Here is a 20545-nt window from a genome sequence, read left to right on the forward strand (position 1 = left end):
GTACAACAAAATGTTTGGAGGCCTGTAGAGAGAAATTGGAGGTCCTGTGATTCTGTTCTGATAAGTTATAAGCCAAATCTGCACGAACGAGTTGGGCAGCACATGAACCTTCACGGACGAGTTTGAGGAGCGTTGCTTCTGTTCAGACCTGTTGAAAAGCCAGTGAATCCGTACGAAAGTTTTGGATGTCCAGTATACCTGTAGAAACGAATTCGAAATTCAGTAAGTCTTAAAGAATGAGTTGGTGGGTCAATGTGCCAGGGTATTTGTCTAGGCAAGTTGGAAGATCTCCGAATCGGTATAGACTGGTTGGATGTCCACGAATCTATAATGAAGAACTAAAAGACGAATGATCCGATACAGGCGAGTTGGAGTGTAAAAGAATCTATACGGAAGAGCAAGGAGGACAATGGACTATACTTATGAACTGAAGGATCTGCTAGTCTACACAAATGAGTTGGGAAGTCAGTGAGTATATACAAAAACAAGTTCGAAGATCTGTGAGTCTGTACGGATCAATTGGACGGCACATGAGTCTTCACGGACGAGTTTGAGGGCCGTGGCTTCTGTTCAGACATGTTGAAAAGCCAGTGAACCCGTACGGAAGTTTCGGAAGTCCAGTATACCTGTAGGAACGAGTTCGAAATTCAGTAAATCTTAAAGAATGAGTTGGTGGGTCATTGATTCAGTTCTGCGATTTAAACAACTACTATGTCTGTACGGTAACGTTGGTCCTGCAACGTGAACCTCTTCGATGAAGTTGGAAGGCCAGTAAGACTATGTAGAAGATTTGGAGGGCCAATAAGTCTTTGTAGATGATTTTGACGGTCCACGAGACTGTATGGACGACTTAGAAAGCCCTTGAGTCAGTACGAAGAAGTTGGAAGGCCATTGCATCTGTGCGGACAAGTTGTAGGGCCAATGAGACTACGCTAACAATTTTGGATGCCTCTAAGTCTGTGCAAACTACCCGTAGAGACAACTTGGAGGGCCAGTGAGCCTGTATAGACTAGTGGCAGAGCCTGTGATTGAGCAAAGATTTAAATTCTACAAGAACACGTGCCTGGAAATAAATTGAATAGCCTGGCAGTCTGTAGGAATGACCTGGAGGGCGGGGAAATTTTTTACAAATGTCCCGGGAAAGAAAAGATGGAGCAGGCAGTCTATGCTGGAGTGGAGTTTGCGCGGGCAAACTGACAGCCAGGGAGTCTGTGTTGGTGAACTGATGGACTAGATGCTGGTATCATGAAGGCCTAGAAGTTTGTACTGACGAGCTGGCGGGCCAGGACCCCTAAAAAGGTGAGACGAAGAGCCAGGGCACCTGAAATGGTGAGCTGACGAGCAGGTATCTGTATTGACGAACGGACGGCCAGGCAGTTGGTGCATGTTTCCTATAGGGCCGACGAGTTTGTGTTGACGAGCTGACGGGCCAATCAGACTTTGCTGGTGAGCTGAAGGACCAGGACGTCGGTACAGGTGAGCTGAAGGACCAAGGAACTGGCTATTATGGCGAGCTAATGGGACAGGGAGTCTGTGCTATCGAACTGACGCTCCAAGGAGTCTATGCTGGTGAGCAGACGGATCAAAAAGTCGGTGTTGGACAGCTGACGTGCTAGGAAGTGTGTGCTGATGAGCTGACGGTCCAAGGAGTCTATGATGGCGAACTAACGGTCTAAGAAGTCTATGCTGGCGAATTAATGGGACCGGGAGTCGGTGCTGGTGGCCAGATGGTCCAAGGAGTCTACGCTGACGAGCCAGAGATTTTGTGCTGGGTAGAAGATAAACCAAGAAGTCTGTGCTGGTAAGCTGTTGGTTCAAAAAGTCTACGCTGGCGAGCCGATGGTCCAGTAAGTCTGTGCTACCTGGCCAAGGTTTCTGTGCTGGAGAGAAGTCTAGCCAGGGAGTTTGCGCTGGCGAGCTGACGGGCCAAGGAGTCTATACTGGCGAGCTAATGGGATATGCAGTCGGTGCTGGCGAGCTGACGGGCCAGGGTGTCTGTGCAAAAAATGCTGACGCACTAGAGGGTCTATGCTGACGAGCTAACGGACTAGAAAGTCGGTCAGAGATTATTTGCAGAAAATGCTGACGCACTAGGGAATCAATGCTGGCGAGCTAACGAGCTAGGAAGTCGGTACGGACGAGGAAATGGGCCAGGGATTCTCTGCAGATCAACAAACGGGCCAACAAAATGAAAGCTGATGAACTGACGTGTTAGAGAATGTGTGCTGGCGAAATGACGGGCGAGGGATCCTATGTTGGCAGGTATTTGGGCAAGGGAATGATGGAGAACTGACCAGGGTTTATGATGGCGAGCTTACCGACCAGCGAGTCTCTGCTGGTGAGCTAGCGCCCCAGGCAGCCTATGCTAACAAGCAAGAGAGTCTGTGCTGGCGAGTTGATAACCCATGGAGGTACCCGGATTCCAGGGAGTCTGTGTGTTAAAAATGTGTGCTGGATGGCCCTTCAGCTCTCCATTCAATGCTGATGAACTAACGAAATAGATAGTCTGTTCTAGCGTAATAACGGACGAGAGATCCTATGCTGGCAAGCAGTTGGACAAGGGAACGATAGCGAGCTTACCAGGATTTATGATGGCGAGCTGACCGGGAGTCTGTGCTAGCAAGTTGATAGCCTATGGAGGTACCCGAATGCCAGGGAATCTGTGTTAACAATCAAGAGATTCTTCAAAGGCGAAGGAATACAGGGAATCTCTGCAGGCGAGCTGACGGATAAGGGAATCTCTGCAATTGTGCTGAGGGGCCAGGGACATTGCACAGACGAACTTATGGCCCTGGTAATCTGTGCAAAAAAGATGACGGGTCAGAAAGACCGTACAGATGTGCTGACCAGCAAAAAATCGGTCGATTAAGGCGAAGGGACAGGGGAACTGTATGGACAAAACTTATATGCTTTCAATATGTAGGGGTCAGCAGTACCAACCCAATGGCCTGTAGGGACTGCTAGTTTAAAAGATGCAGTAAATATAGAACTTATATTATGTGTCACCTGCAAGAAACACAAATTTGACACATTTCCTCACCTGTCTTAACTGAACCATATCTCTGTTATTTTTGGAGATACATTACCAGAATTTTTACTGGGGTAATTTAAGATGGTTGCCATTTAAAGCCAAATTAATTCATTTGAATCCAATGATTATTTTAGAGTCTATACCCACTAGAAATCGATTACCCAAAATGGTCACAACCATAACGTATTTTTTGCACAACTCTTCATTTGGCCATATCTCGGGTATTTTTGAAGCTATGTTCATGTAATTTTCAATGCGCAAGGTTAAATGGCCCTCATTTAAGTTCACCTTATTTCATTTGGATCCATAGATTACTTTAGAACCTATAACCTCTAGAAACCGATTTCTAAAAATGTTCGCAATTATAGCGCATTTTTTGCACCACTTTTCATTTGGCCATATCTCAGGTATTTTTGAAGCTATGTTCATGTAATTTTCAATGCGCACGGCTAGACGGTCCTCATTTAAATTCACCTTATTTCATTTGGATGCACAGATTACTTTAGAACCTATAACCTCTAGAAACCGATTACCCAAAATGGTCACAACCATAACGTATTTTTGTACCACTCTTCATTTGGCCATATCTCGGGTATTTTTGAAGCTATAATCATGTAATTTTCAATGCTCAAGGTTAAATGGCCCTCATTTAAGTTCACCTTCTTTCACTTGGATCCATAGATTACTATAGAACCTATAACCTCTAGAAACCGATTGCCCAAAATAGTCACAACCATAACGTATTTTTGCACCACTTTTCATTTGACCATATCTCGGGTATTTTTGAAGCAATAATCATGTAATTTTCAATGCGCAAGGTTAAATGGCCCTCATTTAAGTTCACCTTATTTCACTTGGATCCATAGATTACTATAGAACCTATAGCTAAATAGGTTTCTATTACCGAAAATGGTCAAAACTGTGACGCATTTTTGCACCAGTTTTCATTTGGACATATCTCAGGTATTTTTGGAGCTATGTTCATGTAATTTTCAATGCGCAAGTTTAAATGGTCCTCATTTAAGTTCACCTTATTTCACTTGGATCCATAGATTACTATAGAACCTATAGCTAAATAGGTTTCTATTACCGAAAATGGTCAAAACTGTGACGCATTTTTGCACCAGTTTTCATTTGGACATATCTCAGGTATTTTTGGAGCTATGTTCATGTAATTTGCAACACGCAAGGTAAGACGGTTCTCATTTAAATTCACCCATATCTCTGGTATTTTAAGAGCTGTATTTAAATATGGCGCCCAACGTTAGTAACAAGACCAAATGAAAAATGAATTTATGCTTCTCCCCATTCTTAGACCAGTTTGTTTTATTTTAAGTATTTCAAATGGCGCCCAATGAATTGCTTCGTTCCTCGCTCGCCTCAAAAGCCGCCCCATAACCAGCAATTAAACCACTACTAATCGTTCGTACACGTGAAATGGCGCCCAACGCATTCCTTGCAAATAAACAGCTGGTTAATTTTCATTTCAAGTGGCGCCCAACGTATTCCATAGTTCACAGTCATTTCATTCGCTTCAAAAAGCCCCCAAAAACAAGCAATAAGACCAAATGACATGGCAATTCACTTGTTTTCCTTTTTTTTTTTTTTTTTTTTTTTTTTTGATGCGAAATGGCGCCCAACGCAATCCCTCTTAAAACAGCTGGCTAATTTTAAAATTCACACCTAATTATCCTCTTCAGATGACAATAACCTTTTGTTCCGCACAAGTGTTTAATAATGGATTATATTTTCCATTTTTCATTTTTTTTTGCCACACAAGGATATCAATTTTAATATCCTTTCATAAAACAAAACATCACAGCATAACTAAATTGTTAACAAACCAAATGACAAGAATAATTGAAATCTCTTGAAAAAAGTTGGTAATGATTTTTGAAAGTCTATTAAAAAAAAACAACACCCCTATTTTAATGAACTGATCGGGAACAGAAAATAAAAAAGAAATGTTTTTTTTTTTTTGAACAATAACAAATTTATCAAATCTGCTGTGTGTGCGGAAACATGAATGAAATGACAAAACAGGACACATTTCCGAAAGGAGAGTGTGAAAATCAACACGGCAGATTTTAATCGCATTAATTTGTGTGACACGTTTTTTGAAAGCCGGGCATTCAAAGCAATTCGTTCCAATAGTTTAGCCCACCTCTCACAAAATAAAAATCCTGAGCCAAAGGATAAGTCTGTTTTGCAATAAGGATAATAGTAGGCAAATGTTTGCGTATGCCAGCTATAGTTTTGGAATTGTGTTGTAAAAAATTTGTAATAATCTTCTGCTAAATCTTTTCAGAAACCCAAAGCAATGTCTTGGCCTTAGCCCTGAATAAAAAAAAAAAAAAAACAAAAAACCCCATAACCTAAAAAACAATGAAATCAATCATGCGAGAAATTAACAAAAACCCAGAATTCCAGCAAAAAAGCAAATCCTCATACCCAAATTGTCGTTCCCATTCCCAAATCCCCTGCGGAATGCAGAAATGGGGTGTGTGCGTTTCGCCCTTTCTCTTTTTTACTAAGGCATAACTCATTATCTCTGCCACCCCTTGTGGTTCATTTTCTCTCCCTCTCTCTCTCTCTCTTTGGCTCACTTTATTTGTCTAATTCTAGCCACTGATGCTGCAATGCCCATTGCATCATTAATTCTAACCCTCAATTATTTTATGGCTCAATTGAGTGAAAATTTTTATTTCGAAAACTGAAAGGTTTTCAAAGAACGATCAACAGCTGAATTGTCAGATTGAAAGTGACAGTTCATGGAAACGGTTATACGGGCAGAGATACAAACGGGATATCAAAATTACAAAAAAAAAATCGTATCATAAAATATTCGAATTGGAATTCTACCGAATCACATGATCGGAACCAAGTGTAAAATTTCAAAATAGTCCTAGAAAAAAAAAAAACAGTGCCCTAAAAATTTCAAAAGTAAGAAAATTTTTTTCTGAAAATGTTTGGAAAAATTTTGAAATAAAATCTGAAGTGCAAAAAAAATCATAAAATTACCAATCTAAAATATTTTGAACTTAGAGGACCAGTGGGTCAAATATTGTTTGTTTTTAATGCTACTCTTCGATATGTCCGATCCTCTGCCGGCATTTGAGACAATAAAGCCTATCAACAATGGCGAGGAAATGCTACTCCTTGTCATGAAACAAAGTCCCAATCGTGATGAGAAAGCAGTGGCGGAACGCGTTCCAAGTGAAACCGATGCGTATGTAGAAGTGTCTGAAACTTACATATTTTTGCTGTAGTGTAGATTTTTAGAGTATAGAAAAAAATAGTGAAGAAAAGAGAAGATAGTGACATATTTGAGATCGATGGTATCACATTTTCTACACCTCCCGTAAAGACCTTATTTGATTAAAAATGAAAGATTTATGGGGACTATATAATATTGGGATGGCAAAAAAATTGGATATTCTTAAATTCAATTGTGATCCAAAAAAAAAATCCAACATTTATTGGCAATTCATTGTGGCGCCCAAATGCAAAATATTTGCATCTTTTCATTTGGGCGCCATTTCCTCAAGAAATTTCAATATTCGCGGATTTAATGAGAATCATTGGCAAGAGGACTCAAAATTAACAATTACAGCCAGTCATCGACCTACCCAGAGACCATAATCAGTTCATAAATGTTTTTCATTCATAAAAGTTTTCCAATTTTGCAACAAAGTTTGGTTCTTCAAATAACTTTGACGTATTCAGTAAAGGTCCTGCATTCCATGTCTCCTTAGAAATTTTACAGATTTTTACTGCAAATATTTCACCTATGGTTCTTGGAGCCTTAAAATGAATAGTGTACCTAGGTATCCATTCAGTCTTGAGTTACGAGTATTCCAAAAAAGTTTATTTCGATTTGGTCCAGATTCTAAACCACACTTCCTGGAAAAATATAAGCAATGTCTAGACCGTATTGCTAGGCCGACGGAAACTCAAATTGTGTTCCTTCGAAACAGTAATAATTGGAATATGAGTAGATAATCATTGGTCAAATAAAGAACCGATCATTCTGGATCGTAGGCCCAGACCCTTGCTGCCGCTACAAAAAAAAAAAAAAAACTTATGGAAATTTTTCAGAAGAAGAACTTAACCTCAAAATAACCTCAGAACTTCAGAACTTAACCTCAAATGTATGAGTGGAGGGTATTGTCGCTCCACTCATACATTTGAGGTTAAGTTCTCACGTTTTTTAAAGATACATATATTTCCATCGGGAACTTTTCAGCCACCCTGTCTCAAGAGCTTCTCGATCGTAGAACAATGGAAATATGATATAAGCCATCGGCAAATGTATTCAATTTGCGTTTCTAATTTGAGTCATCCACCCATTTTTGACCATAACTTCAAAATGACCATAACTTCTCAAATGTTGACATTTCGGGGTTTTAGCTATGTTTTGCGATCCAATATTTATAGTGGAAAAATGGGGTACTTTAAAATGGTCATAACTCCTTTAATATTGACATTTCGAGGGTTTTAGCTATGTTCTGTGATCAGATATTTAAAGAAAAAATAGGGTAATTTAAAATGACCATAACTCCTTAAATATTGACATTTCGGGGTTCTGTAACCAGATATTTAACGAGGGAAAATAGGATTCTTTAAAATTGCTATAACTCCTTAAATGTTGATATTTCGGGGTTTTTTGCTATATTTTGCGACCCGATATTTATAGTGGAAAAATGGGGTACTTTAAAACGGTCATAACTCCTTAAATATTGACATTTCGGGGTTGTTAGCTATGTTTTGTGATTAGATATTTGAAAGAGATTGGAATGGAGAAAAAAAGATTGGAGATTTTATGGTCTTATATGGCGCCCAACTTCTATGTTCTCTTTTTATTATCAAATTTCATGGACAAATTGTAGCTCTTGGAATATTTGGTAGCAATAGCTGACCGAGCAAAGCTTCGATCTTTCGTGATGCTAAGTCAAATTTTTGATCTGAAGTCACATTTTGTTTCCGGTTGGATTTAAGACGTTGCTGTTCGATATTACGATATACCAAGTTTGGGCCAAACCGGAAACTTCCTTAGAGAGTTATCGTGCACACCAGCCAGCTAGATAGACAGCCAAATATATTTGACAAAAATATGGCCGATTTCAAAACAGCAATTTTTTGGTCGACGCAGAGCCAAGCTGTTGATTTCTTAAATTGTTTATTTTGGAATAGAAGTTGGGAGTAATTGGCCGAGTAAAATTTTGTTTGTGTCTCATCATAAGCGGGATAGTTGACACGGATAATTTATTTGTTGATATTCTCAAGGCAATTCAAAAATTCAAATCTACGGCATTGCTAAGTTTTAAATTGAGGCGCGTAGGTGTCTCCCTAAATAAAAATCCTATTGCTAGTTTCTAAACATTTGGGCGCCATGCTTTGAGAATAGATTACTAGTTACCGATTTCTATATGAGTTATACTTATATTGAAATTTCATGAACCCTCTTTTAACATTAAGGTATATTTTTCACTAATTTCTTTTTAAAATCTTTGTGGCTAGCGATCGAGCAGCCATTGACCATGATGCTTTCCGACCATTAGTTCATCTATAAAGATATTCATAGAATACAGGAAGAGTGCTTCGATACACACGTAGAAGTTTGTTTGTGCCTCATCATAAGCGGAATAGTTGACCCGGATAATTTTTTGTTGACATTCTGAAGTTCTCAGATGGCGCCCAACTCGGGACAATTTAGAAAATTGAAATCTAATTGCCGATTGCATTGATAATTTGATTTGAATTTTTAAACTGACGAGATTTGGTGTCTCCCTAAACCAAAGTCCAATTGTGAGGCTGTAAGAATTTTGGCGCCATGCTTTGAGAATAGAAAATAGCTATTTCAGGATTTTTATATCAGTTCTTTTTATAAGAAGATTTGAAGATTTTTTTTAACATTTAGGTATATTTTTTCTAATTTCTCTTTAAAAACTTTGTGGCCAGGAGTCGATCACCCCTTGATCATGATGCTTTCCGACCATCAGTTCATCTATGAAGACATCCACAGAGTTCAGGAAGTTTCCTTCGTCAGACGTATAAAACTTTGTGTGTGTCGAAATAAATTAGGTTCATAAAATTTTACTCTAATGTACACTATGTCTGCAGGACTTTTGGTATTGAAAATGAGCCATGTAGGTCCACGTTTTGGTATAGCCCCTATATAACGATACCTCCCGATATTCGGTATTTTGATTATTTTAGCGACATTATTTACCGGAATTGTTTCAAATTTGGTATTTGAAGTTCGTAATGGATACTACAGCCTTTGATAGAAAATTGTCTGTGCAGGTCCACGTTTTGGTATGGCCCCATATAACAGAACCACCCTCTATTCGGTATTTTGATGGTTTTGATGGTACAGGTCCACGTCGTCGTATAGACCCTAATATAACGACTACATTCGGTAGTTTCAAGGTTTTAACACAATTTTTAACGGATTTTATTTTTTTTGAAAATTACCAAATTCGTTCAAAGTGGTGGAGGGTATTCAAAGTTCGACCCGCCCGAACTTATAGCTTTTTTACTTGTTTGGGAATAGAAAATAACTATTTCCAGCTTTCCAGATGAGTTCTTCTTATACTGAAATTGCATGAACTTTTTTTAAAATCAAGGTATTTTTTCTCTAATTCTCTTTACAAACTTTCTGGCCAATGAGTCGATCGGTCTCTCCATAGAGACTCAATGGAATTTAGCTCTTCCATACTGTCTCCTTGTCTGTGATCCTTCCCGACCTTCAATTTATTTATAAAGACCTTCACAGAGTACAGGATCAGGGAGTCTGGTCTCTCGCCTATTCACTCTTCATGGCGGCTTAGCACACCTATGTAGACTCCATCAATAGCTAACTCTGAGGCTCTCCTCAGCTCGTTTAAGGATTCCCTCATCATCCGTCTTACATTCATAACCCCTGGCCAGGTCTTAATCGCCTTTAAGCTTTTAATATGCTTCAAATATGAATGCCCAGAAGTCCCTCGCCATCTCAGCCAGTAGTGATTTTTATTCAAAATTAAAAAATAAAATCTAACAGTTTTCAGTAAAGTCTGAAGTTTCGAAAATACTCCCGTATCTCACTTCATGTGAAGTTTCAAGGATCAAGATTTTATCGATCGGTTAATATTGATGTTGTGGCAAAATCGAAAATACCTAAATTTGATAAATTTTCATGAGATTACAAAATGGGTATTCGGGGTTTTTGGAATTTCGTATTTTTTAGGATACGACAGCTACTAGGTGGTGTCATATTTTCTTTTTGGGTCACTCTTGGTGCGGGTTTGCTTAGATACTTGGAAATTAGTACTAAAAGGCTACAAGAAGTTCTAAAACGTACAAATTTCCAAGTATCTAAGCAAACCCGCACCAAGAGTGACCCAAAAAGAAAATATGACACCACCTAGTAGCTGTCGTATCCTAAAAAATACGAAATTCCAAAAACCCCGAATACCTATTTTGTAATCTCATGAAAATTTATCAAATTTAGGTATTTTCGATTTTGTACAAATTAGCATCTTTTGATAAACCAATGCTTTCAGTATCCTTAAAGTACGAATCTCAAAAAATCCCACCGAATTTTAGCCGTTAGAGACCCTGATACAAAATTAAAAGGATGGTAAAAATACGTTTATGACATTTTGTATCTTTCATAATTTCTTGTACAAAGTTTCGAAAATCCCCTCATCGATCGACCAGTAACAAGCCTAACATTATTTTACAATTTTGTATGTTTTAGGTCCTTTCTAGCCCTTTTATTGCGAATTTTCAAATATCTCATTTCTCAAAGAAAATGCACGTTCTGTTCCTTATTAATCGGTTTTACCTTTAGTGCTTTTCATACCTTTCAAGCAAAAAAAAAAATAATCCGGAATAACCGCCGTATTTCACAAAAATTTCAAATTTGAGGGCCTCCTGCCGTCTAGATCTGCTCTGAGGAGAATTTTTGAGATTTAACTCGGCGATGAAGCAGCCTTCATCTTCTGCTCTAATACAAAGATGCCCTGTGTCTAGACTCTCGGCTACGTATTGACTGTATTTTGAGATCTTCCACCCTCTCTCTTATTTGCATTAAATTTTAAAATGTCCTTTCCAAAAAAAGGAATTTTTTAATGGTCTCTCAAGATCCTGTCAAGATAGCATTGAAAAATCCGACAGCATCATTTAAAATTGCGTCTATGAATATGCAAAATATTCCCGCTTAATCCTGGGATTATCCAGCTATGATACATATCTCTCTCCCCGCCTCTACTCTCACTCTCTCCGTCAACAGTTTCAAGTAGGAAAATAAAATATTCCCCGAAATAAATGGCAACATTAATTACCCTTTCGCCGGGTCCAACCCCGATTCGATTGTCGTGGCATCCAGCCAGGCGTGTTTTGTAACAAATTTTCCCATAATATTTTAAATGTTCGTATAACCTTCCCTCCCCACCCTCCCTTTGACATTTTGTTGCCCAAAAAAAAAACGGGAATTTGTAAATCCTTTCTTGTTCCCCCTCCCCTGGCAGGGGGAAGAGAAAGGCAGACATAATTCCATAACGATTTTATGCGACAATTAAACTGTAGGTGGATTCGTTACACCCCCCTTCCCAGAAAGGATGACTGGCTGGCTGCCTGCCGGGCTGTCTGGCTTCTCACCAAACAGTCAAGGGTGTACCCGTTTTTAAAAAAAAAAAAAAAGAAAAATGTTTCGAAAGCGAGAGAAATGCGTATTTTAATTTCCATTGTCCTGATGACAGGACAAATGTATCATAAACGATTATGAGTGACATAAAGCCGCAACAACAAGAACAACAACAGCAATTGATATTGTAGTGTACATTGTTGTTTCCACCCTCCCCTTTTCGCTGGCATCCAAAAATCCCTTGTCATCCTCTGGATGATATTCATCATTTGCTGACAGAGTTCCTTTGGCTGGAGTGTGTGTACCACTTGACATTGAGTTGTGGATTATTGCGATTATTATCATGATGATGATAATGATTTTCGGATGATGATCTGTTGACACACGTCATTTCATGATCACACAGTCACCCTCTTGCGTTTCTTTACCCTCAGCCTACCATAAATGTTAAGGGCGCCACATGTGGTCCACAACTTGTTGCCAGCCAAACGAGGCATGGCTTCGTGAGATTCTCTTTTCTGCTGTTGTGGTGTCATGAGACACCACCTGCTGGGAGATTTATTCTGCATGTTTTAGATTTACTGAGATTGGAGTTTTTTTAATTCACACAGATACTATATTATTCGATGGTCATTCAAAACTGTAGACATTTTTCCGATCCTTAACGCAAAGTTTTTATATGAAAAATTCTCTTCAAAAGGTGTAGAAATATTTTTTTTTGAAAAAAAAATCACTCCACGGTGTAAAAAAAGTCTCCCCACATAGTGTTATCTCTCTTTTTGGAGAAAAAATCTTTTGGAGAAAAAATCAATGCACATAGTAAAAAAGTCTCCCCACACAGTATTAACTCTCCAAAAAGTTCGAAAACACTCATCATGGGACAAAACATAATTCCACATATGACACATCTTTCCATATAGAAACAAAACTCTCCATATAGAGGAAAATCTCTCCACAAAGTGTGACACTTTCTCCATAACACTAACTCATTATCCAAAAACAAATTTATATGTATTAAAAAATCTGTCTACTGAGTGAAAAAAAATCTCTCCACCTTGAAAAAAACCCTTTCCCCATGATACAACTTCTCTCCATATGATTTATGTCTCTCCACTTGGTGAAAAATTTCTCCACAAATATATCAATCGATCCACATTCCAAAAAAAAATCTCTCAACATAGTTTTAAAAATCTCTCCAGGTAATAAAAAATATTTCTTCACATATTTAAAAAAACTCTCCGCTTGGTGAAAACATTGCTCCACAAACATATCAACACACTTACTAAAAAAAGTCAATCCAAATTTTGAAAAAAAACTATCACACATAGTGACAAAAATCTCTCCACGTAGTAAAAAATCTCTCCGCTTGGCGAAAAAATTGCCCCACTTATACTAAAAAAAACCAGATCTCTCGACATTCCAAAAAAAAAACAAATTAGAGAAAATCTCTCCATATAGTTAAAAAATCTCTCCACGTAATAAAAAATATATATCTCCACTCTCCAAAAATTACTCTACATATACATATTTTTACATAATAAAAAAATAACTTTAAAATGTGATAAATCTCTCCACAAAGTTTTAAGAATCTATACACGTAATAAAAAATATTTCTCCACATAGTTAAAAAAAAATCTCTCCGCTTGGTGAAAACATTGCTCCACATATACATCTCTCCACTTACTGAAAAAAGTCAATCTAAATTTTGAAAAACCTCTCCACATAATGACAAAAATTTCTCCACGTTGTAAAAAATATGTCTACACATCGTTAAAAATTTGTGTGTCAATATAGTAAAAAATCTCTCCGTTTGGCGAAAAAATTTCTCCACATAAACTAAAGAATCAGATCTCTCCACATTCAAAAAAAAAAGAATCCAAGCTAGGAAAAATCTCTCCACGTAATAAAAAATATATATCTCCACTCTCCAAAAATTACTCTACATATACATATTTTTACATAATAAAAAAATAACTTTAAAATGTGATAAATCTCTCCACAAAGTTTTAAGAATCTATACACGTAATAAAAAATATTTCTCCACATAGTTAAAAAAAAATCTCTCCGCTTGGTGAAAACATTGCTCCACATATACATCTCTCCACTTACTGAAAAAAGTCAATCTAAATTTTGAAAAACCTCTCCACATAATGACAAAAATTTCTCCACGTTGTAAAAAATATGTCTACACATCGTTAAAAATTTGTGTGTCAATATAGTAAAAAATCTCTCCGTTTGGCGAAAAAATTTCTCCACATAAACTAAAGAATCAGATCTCTCCACATTCAAAAAAAAAAGAATCCAAGCTAGGAAAAATCTCTCCACGTAATAAAAAATATATCTCTCCGCTTGGTTCAAAATTGTTATAAATATATATCTATCTACATACTAGAAAAACCTATCCAAATTTTAAAAAATCTCTCCACGTATTAAAAAATATGTCTCCACATAGTAAAAAATATGTCTCTAAAAAGTTAAAAATCTCCTTTCTTGGTGAAAAAATTGGTCCACATCTACTGAAAAAAATCACATCTCTCCACATTCCAAAAAAATAATCCAAATTATAAAAATCTCTCCACATAGTGAAAAAAATCTCTCCACGCAATAAAAAGTATGTCTCCACACAGTAAAAAATCTCTCCGATTAGTTAAAATTTTTTATAAAGATATATCTTTACTTGAAAAACCTATCCAAATTTTGGATAGTGACAAAAATCTCTCCACGAAGTAAAATATATTTCTACACATAGTAAAAAATATGTCTCCGCATAGTTAAAAATCTCTCCGCTTGGTGAAGAAATTGTTCCACATACACTAAAAAAAATCATATCTCTCCACATTCCAAATATATAATCAAATTTATAAAAAATCTCTCCACATAGTGACAAATTATGAAAAACATCTCCACATACCTACAAAAATCTTTCTACATAATAAAGAAATCTCTTCGCTGGGTGAAAAAAATGCTTCACATATACATCTCTCCAAATACTAAAAAAATCAATCCAAATTTTTAAAAAATCTCTCCACATGGTGACAAAAATCTCTCCACGTACTAAAAAAATGTGTCTCCACATAATAATAATTATCAACAAAGTGAAAAAATTCCTACAAATAATGAACAGATCTCTGCACGTAGTAGAAAAATCTCTCCACTTAGTGAAAAATCTCTCCAATTCTTGGTAAAACTTTTCTTCACACAGTAAACAAATGTCTCCACGCTGAAAAGATCTTTCCACATCATGAAAAAGTCCCTCTGCCTGATGAAACAATTTCTCCACATAGTGAAAAATCTCTCCACATGTTAAAACAAATTATCCACATATTAAAAAAAATCTCTCCACTTAGTAAAAAACGTCCCTAGATATAATGATAAGATCTCTCGATATAGTAGAAAAATTTCTCCACTTAGTGAAAAATCTGAAAATCTCTCTTTCTTCACATAGTGAACAAATGTCTCCACGAAGGAAAGATCTTTCCTCGTCATGAAAAAATTCCTCCGCCTGGTGAAAAGAATTTCTCCATATACCATATACAAAATATCTCCACATGTTTAAACAAATTCTCCACATATTAAAAATAAACTCTCCACAAGAGACAAATATCTCTCCACTTCGTGAAAAAAACGTATCCACCTAATGGAAGTTATCTACAGTGTGAAAAAAAAATCCCCACACATAATGAAAAGATGTCTCCACAAAATAGAAAAATCTCTCCACTTGGTGAAAAAATCTCTCCAATTTATGTAAAAAATTCTTCCCACTTGATAAATCTTTGCTCCACATAGTGAACAAATGACTCCACGTGGAAAAGATCTTATCACATAATAAAAAATCTCTCCACACACTAAAACAAATTCTCCTTATATTAAAAAATCTCTCCACAATAGACAAAAATCTCTTCACTTAGTGAAAAAAATGTCTTCACATCCCTACAGAATGTCCCTACAGAGTGAAAATATTCCAACATATAATAAAAAAAAAATTCTCCACTAAGTGAGCAAATCTCTCCAATTAGTGAAAAATCTTTTCACTCCTCCGCAAAGTGAAAAAACTTGTCCATGTAGGAAAGATCTTCCCTCGTCATGAAAAATATCTCTACGCTCCACATGTTAAAACAAACTCTCCATTTAATAACAAAATCTCACTACAAGTGGCAAAAATCTCTCCACTTAATGAAAAAATGTCTCCACATAATAAAGAATCTCATGATCGAATCCCCCACTTTGAAAACAAAAAAGGTGACTCATTGGAAGTTCGTACTAAAAAGTACCAAAAAATACTAAGAACTGTGTTTATGGAGCTACAATTCTGTACTTCTAGTGCTAAAATCTTAAAATCGCAATAACCAAAAATTATAATATTTAATACAGTTTTTTATGTACTCGTACCAAAAGGTACTAATTTTACCAATTTTGTGAACTTTTTTCCTGAATCCCTAATTTTATTCAATATTCTATTCTATTTTTATTTTCAGAATGGATAATTTACATGATGTCACCTTCTTCCCCTTTGAGGGTCCTGAGGATGCCCTGCGGAGTTTGCTGACTCGATGGAATCTACTGCATTTGTTTGATGCCCTCAAAAGTAGGTTAACACCACCTCAAAAAACCCACTGAAAATAATAAAAAAAATGCCTTCCTTATTTTCAGATGAAAACATGACAGTTGATGTTTTGAAAATCCTCAATGCGGGAGAACTGAAAGAGCTGACGCAGTCCTGGAAAATGGGTGATCGAGTGCTGTTCAATTATCATTTCGAAAAATGGCGTGAGGAAATAAATCTACCCATATCTGTAAGAAAAACCCATAGTCCTCTACCCGAACCGCTGGGATCTGTGATGCCCACCGAAAATCCTGACTTCCTTACCATCCACATGCCCTCATCACTGAATAATTTAACACCTCACTCGACGGGCTCACGATCGCCCAGCAATCGTTCCCTACACTCGGTGGATATCTCCCCCGAGACGGCAGAGAAACACAAAGTCACAGTGGCCGAAATACTCAGCAGTCATCGAAATGGTCAACGTGTCATGGAGGCCTACAAGAAAAACCGACGTCTAAATGAGGAGCAAAGAAATCTCCTGATTACCATGATTGGTAGCTATTTTGAGCAACGTAGCTTTCACATGTCCCTGCAGACCAGCTATCGCCTGGAGAAGGAGATTCTCGGTATGTTTCCCACCGAAAAGTTGGAGTTTTATCGCACCGAGAGAAGAGGGAGAATTTATACCAAATATCAAAATATCAAGAAATCTTCCAGGGTGTTTTCGGATGATGAAGAGGGTGGGGCCCTGGGTCCCAAATCACCGAAAATCCAAAAAGTTGGTAAGTAAGCAAAAGGTAGGTAGCCGAAAGGGAGAACATTTTCTGGGGATTTTTAAGGATTCTGAGGAATGGGGCAAACTTTTTATAACCAGGGGGGGGGCTTGCTGATAAAAGAGTATTCACTGGTTTTCGACCCCTCTTTCTCGGATAGAATACCTTCCACGTGTTTAATAAAAAACGACTCTCTTCATGTCTTCCATAATTGGAAGAGGTTCCACATGCCTTGTTTGGATAGAAAATTTTCCCTTCTATACATTGAAGACCTGCCGCAGGACCTCTAAATATTGAAGTTTTTCTACAGGTCTCGAAGACCATCCACACTTTGTAGACCCTCCTCTTGTATTTTCGTGTAAAATACTTTTATTGACCTTCCACTGTTGAAATATCTTCCACATGTCTTCTATAGTTAATTTAGCCACCACAGATCATAAATACCTTCCAGAACCAATAAAAAAGGATATTGAAGACCTTCCATAGATCTTCCACAGTTGAAAGAACTTTTATGGAGGACCCCCAAAATCCGTTTAAGGATAACATATCATCCACAGGTCCTCAATAAACAAAATACGTTCCACAGATATTCCAAACATTTCCAAAGTTCTTCTATAGGTAGAATACCATCTACATTTCTTCTAAGGATTAAACACCTTCTACACGTTCTCCATAGACAAAATACGTTCCACAGGACTTCCGTGCTTGAAAGAATTTGCACAGTTCATTTACAACAAGAAGACCTCTCACAATCCTTCTGAGGATTTAATGCCTTCTACATATCCTCGATAGACAAAATACGTTCCACAAGTCTTCCATTGATGTAACAACTCTCACAGATCTATTATAGCTAGAAGCCAACCCACAATCTTTTTAAGGATTAAATACCTTCCACATGTCCTCCATAGACAAAATACATTCCACAAGACTTCCATTGGTGGTCCATAGCTGAAAAATGTCAAGCTTTTCTATAGCTAGATGCCTTGTACAATTCTTCTAAGGAATAAATACCTTCGGAATGTCCTAAGGATTGAATATCTTCCACATGTTTTCCATAGACAAATTACCTTCCACATTAGTGTTAATAGTTGAAAGAGTATACATATTTCCATTTCAGCTAGAAGACCTCTCACAATCCTTTGAGGATTGAATAAATTCCACATGTCCCCGTAGAATAAAATAAGTTCCACAGATTTTCCATAGCTGAAAAAACGTCCGTAGCTTTTTTATATCTGAAATACCTTCTAACATTCATTCTAAAAATTGGGTACCTTCCACATATCCTCCACAGGCAAAATACGTTCCCTCAAGTGTTTCATAGCTGCAAGCACTTCCACTGTTCTGCTATAGCAAAAATACCTTCCACAATCTCTCTTTGGATGGAATAGCTACCACATGTCCTCAGTGACGAAATATCATCTGTGGCTCCCGTTTTAAATAGAATTTTTTTTCCCAAAAGAGGGTCTCCCTCCTGGGGTTTCCTCCCCAGGGGTTCTACAGACCGAATACCTACCACAGAAGTCTTTAAAACTCATTCCTTAAAATCCTTTAAAACTTTTTTTCTAATCAAATATTGTTGACCTATTTTCTCTAATACATTCCGTATATCTTCTTCTCTCCCTCCTCTCTCCAGTACCTGAACAAGATGCCTCGGCCTGGGTCCACACCTTAAAGTATGCCAATCTAACATCTGTGGAATTCGATATAACCTGGCAGGCATGCAGCAATTATCGCATCAATCAAATTTTCAATGAATGTCAAAATATTAGCGATATCCTGACGAAGTGGCCCCAGTATTTGAGACCCGAGGGATATAAATTGGTAAGTGACGGGGGAAAAGGGTTAAAAAATGCCTGAAAAGTGGGGGGAAATTATATCCAAATAAATATGTTGTCATGTTTTCCCGAGAGAACCCCTTCTGGGGTAACCATTTTCTATCCAACAAACTCTAAGGACCTCTTTCTTTCTTCTCTCTTTTCAGATCGACAAGGATTTCAATGAACTTTTCAAAAACTATGACAGCATCAGCAATTGGAATTGCAAAGTGCAGAAGCTATGTAAATTCCTAAAGAAACTGAAAAATGTGCGGGATGTCTCCAACAAAAGGATACTGGAGTCGATATTGGATAAACAGTCCACAGAGGGTAAGTTACGCCAAAAAATAAGCGACCTCTAAAAATATTTAATCAAAAAAAAATAAAATTCTGGAATACCTTCCAGAACCGATAAAAGAATCCAATTTCAAAATTTTTAATTTTTTCCGTATATCCTTATTTTTCAAAAATTAAAATCTCTCTCTTTTCTCCTCCCCCTTAGATCCCGATGTCTTCGCCTTGAAAACGCTGTGGTGCCTGCACTCCTATCTCCATCCCACTTCGCGGTTTGTGCGACGCGATGCCAACGGCAATAAAAATATCCAACGTTTTACGGTCAAGGATTCCCAAGAGTCCTTTCTCTATGTCGATCTCACAATACAGGGTCTGGAGAAGCATATCGAGTCTCTGCTGCAACGAGGCGAGAGTATACAACCCTTTATTCTGGCCGTAGGAGATTCCACATTCTCAACAATTGAACAATGTTTTGTCTACTTGGATGGCAACCTGATAGCCTTTGAAAGTTTCCTCAAAGCTCTGGATGTTTGCTTTAAATCCTTTCATTTGTTTAACCTAAAATATCCGAAGGCCTCAGATCCTTTTTGGACATTTGTGGAGGCGTATTTCTATGACATTGATACGGGATCGAAGAAAAGTTATAAAATTAATACCCTACTGCAGGAGTTGAGGGATTAATGGGAAGTAGGGGAAAGGGGTAATGAGGAACAGGAGAAGGACGTGAGGGGGTGGGATAAAGAGACTCTATATGTAAATATGCTCTTTGTAAAATATGTACATAAATTATATTAAGGATATTTGTATGTATGTAAAATTGTTCGGATATGAGATATGGATTAGAAAATATTTATTATTTTTAAATTCATATAATTATAAACAATAATAAAAAATAATATAATAATAATTTTTAAAAAATTCTATTTTTAATTGTTTTTTTTTTTTTTTTTTTTTTTTTTTGGAAAAATTAAATGTAGAGCCCACTATAGAGTAGATGGCCTTCAGGGTCCACTTTTTTTAAATTTTTTGGAATGAAAGCAAAAAATGTCGGAAATAACATCAAATTTTAGAATAAGTTTAGATTTGTTCGAATTGGAAAATGTTGTTCTGCGGTATTTTGGCCCATTCCCGGCGAAGCACTTGCTTGAGGTGATCGAGACTTTGGTATTTTTTTTGGTACCAACCTTGCTTTCCAAAAAAAACCCAGAGAGAATTGTCCAACGGATTGGTATCCGGAGATTTTGGTGGCAATTGTGAGCTGGAAATGAAGCAAGGAACCTCATTTTGTAACCATTCTTGGATGGCGCGTGCTGAGTGCGATGGTGCTGAGTCCTGTTGGAACGACCAAGATCTGCAGTCAAAATGTTTGCTTTGCGTGCCCATGGCTTTAATCCACCCTCCAGAATATATTCGCAATAATATTCGGCATTTATTCTGATGCCACGGTCGATTAAT

The 20545-nt window shown here is 37.3% G+C and overlaps 1 protein-coding gene across 1 annotated transcript; it reads left to right on the forward strand.

The window, feature by feature from the left end:
- Positions 1 to 6020: 6020 nt before the first annotated feature.
- LOC109613118 (uncharacterized) lies at positions 6021 to 19808 on the forward strand. The gene is made up of 6 exons (XM_020037640.2): positions 6021 to 6260; positions 16139 to 16248; positions 16314 to 16991; positions 18616 to 18803; positions 18964 to 19126; positions 19299 to 19808. The coding sequence occupies exons 1-6, from the start codon at positions 6109 to 6111 to the stop codon at positions 19769 to 19771; spliced, it is 1764 nt and encodes a 587-aa protein (XP_019893199.1). The 5' UTR covers positions 6021 to 6108; the 3' UTR covers positions 19772 to 19808.
- The last annotated feature ends 737 nt before the right edge of the window (positions 19809 to 20545 follow it).

Source organism: Musca domestica, unplaced genomic scaffold, assembly GCF_030504385.1.
Source record: "Musca domestica strain aabys unplaced genomic scaffold, Musca_domestica.polishedcontigs.V.1.1 27, whole genome shotgun sequence".
NCBI classification, from domain to species: domain Eukaryota; kingdom Metazoa; phylum Arthropoda; class Insecta; order Diptera; family Muscidae; genus Musca; species Musca domestica.

Coding starts and splice junctions, on each gene's coding strand:
- LOC109613118 (XM_020037640.2), top strand. CDS start 6,109: ATGCTACTCTTCGATATGTCCGATCCTCTGCCGGCATTTGAGACAATA. Junction 16,249..16,313: donor TTTGTTTGATGCCCTCAAAA/GTAGGTTAACAC, acceptor CCTTATTTTCAG/ATGAAAACATGACAGTTGAT. Junction 16,992..18,615: donor ACCGAAAATCCAAAAAGTTG/GTAAGTAAGCAA, acceptor TCCTCTCTCCAG/TACCTGAACAAGATGCCTCG.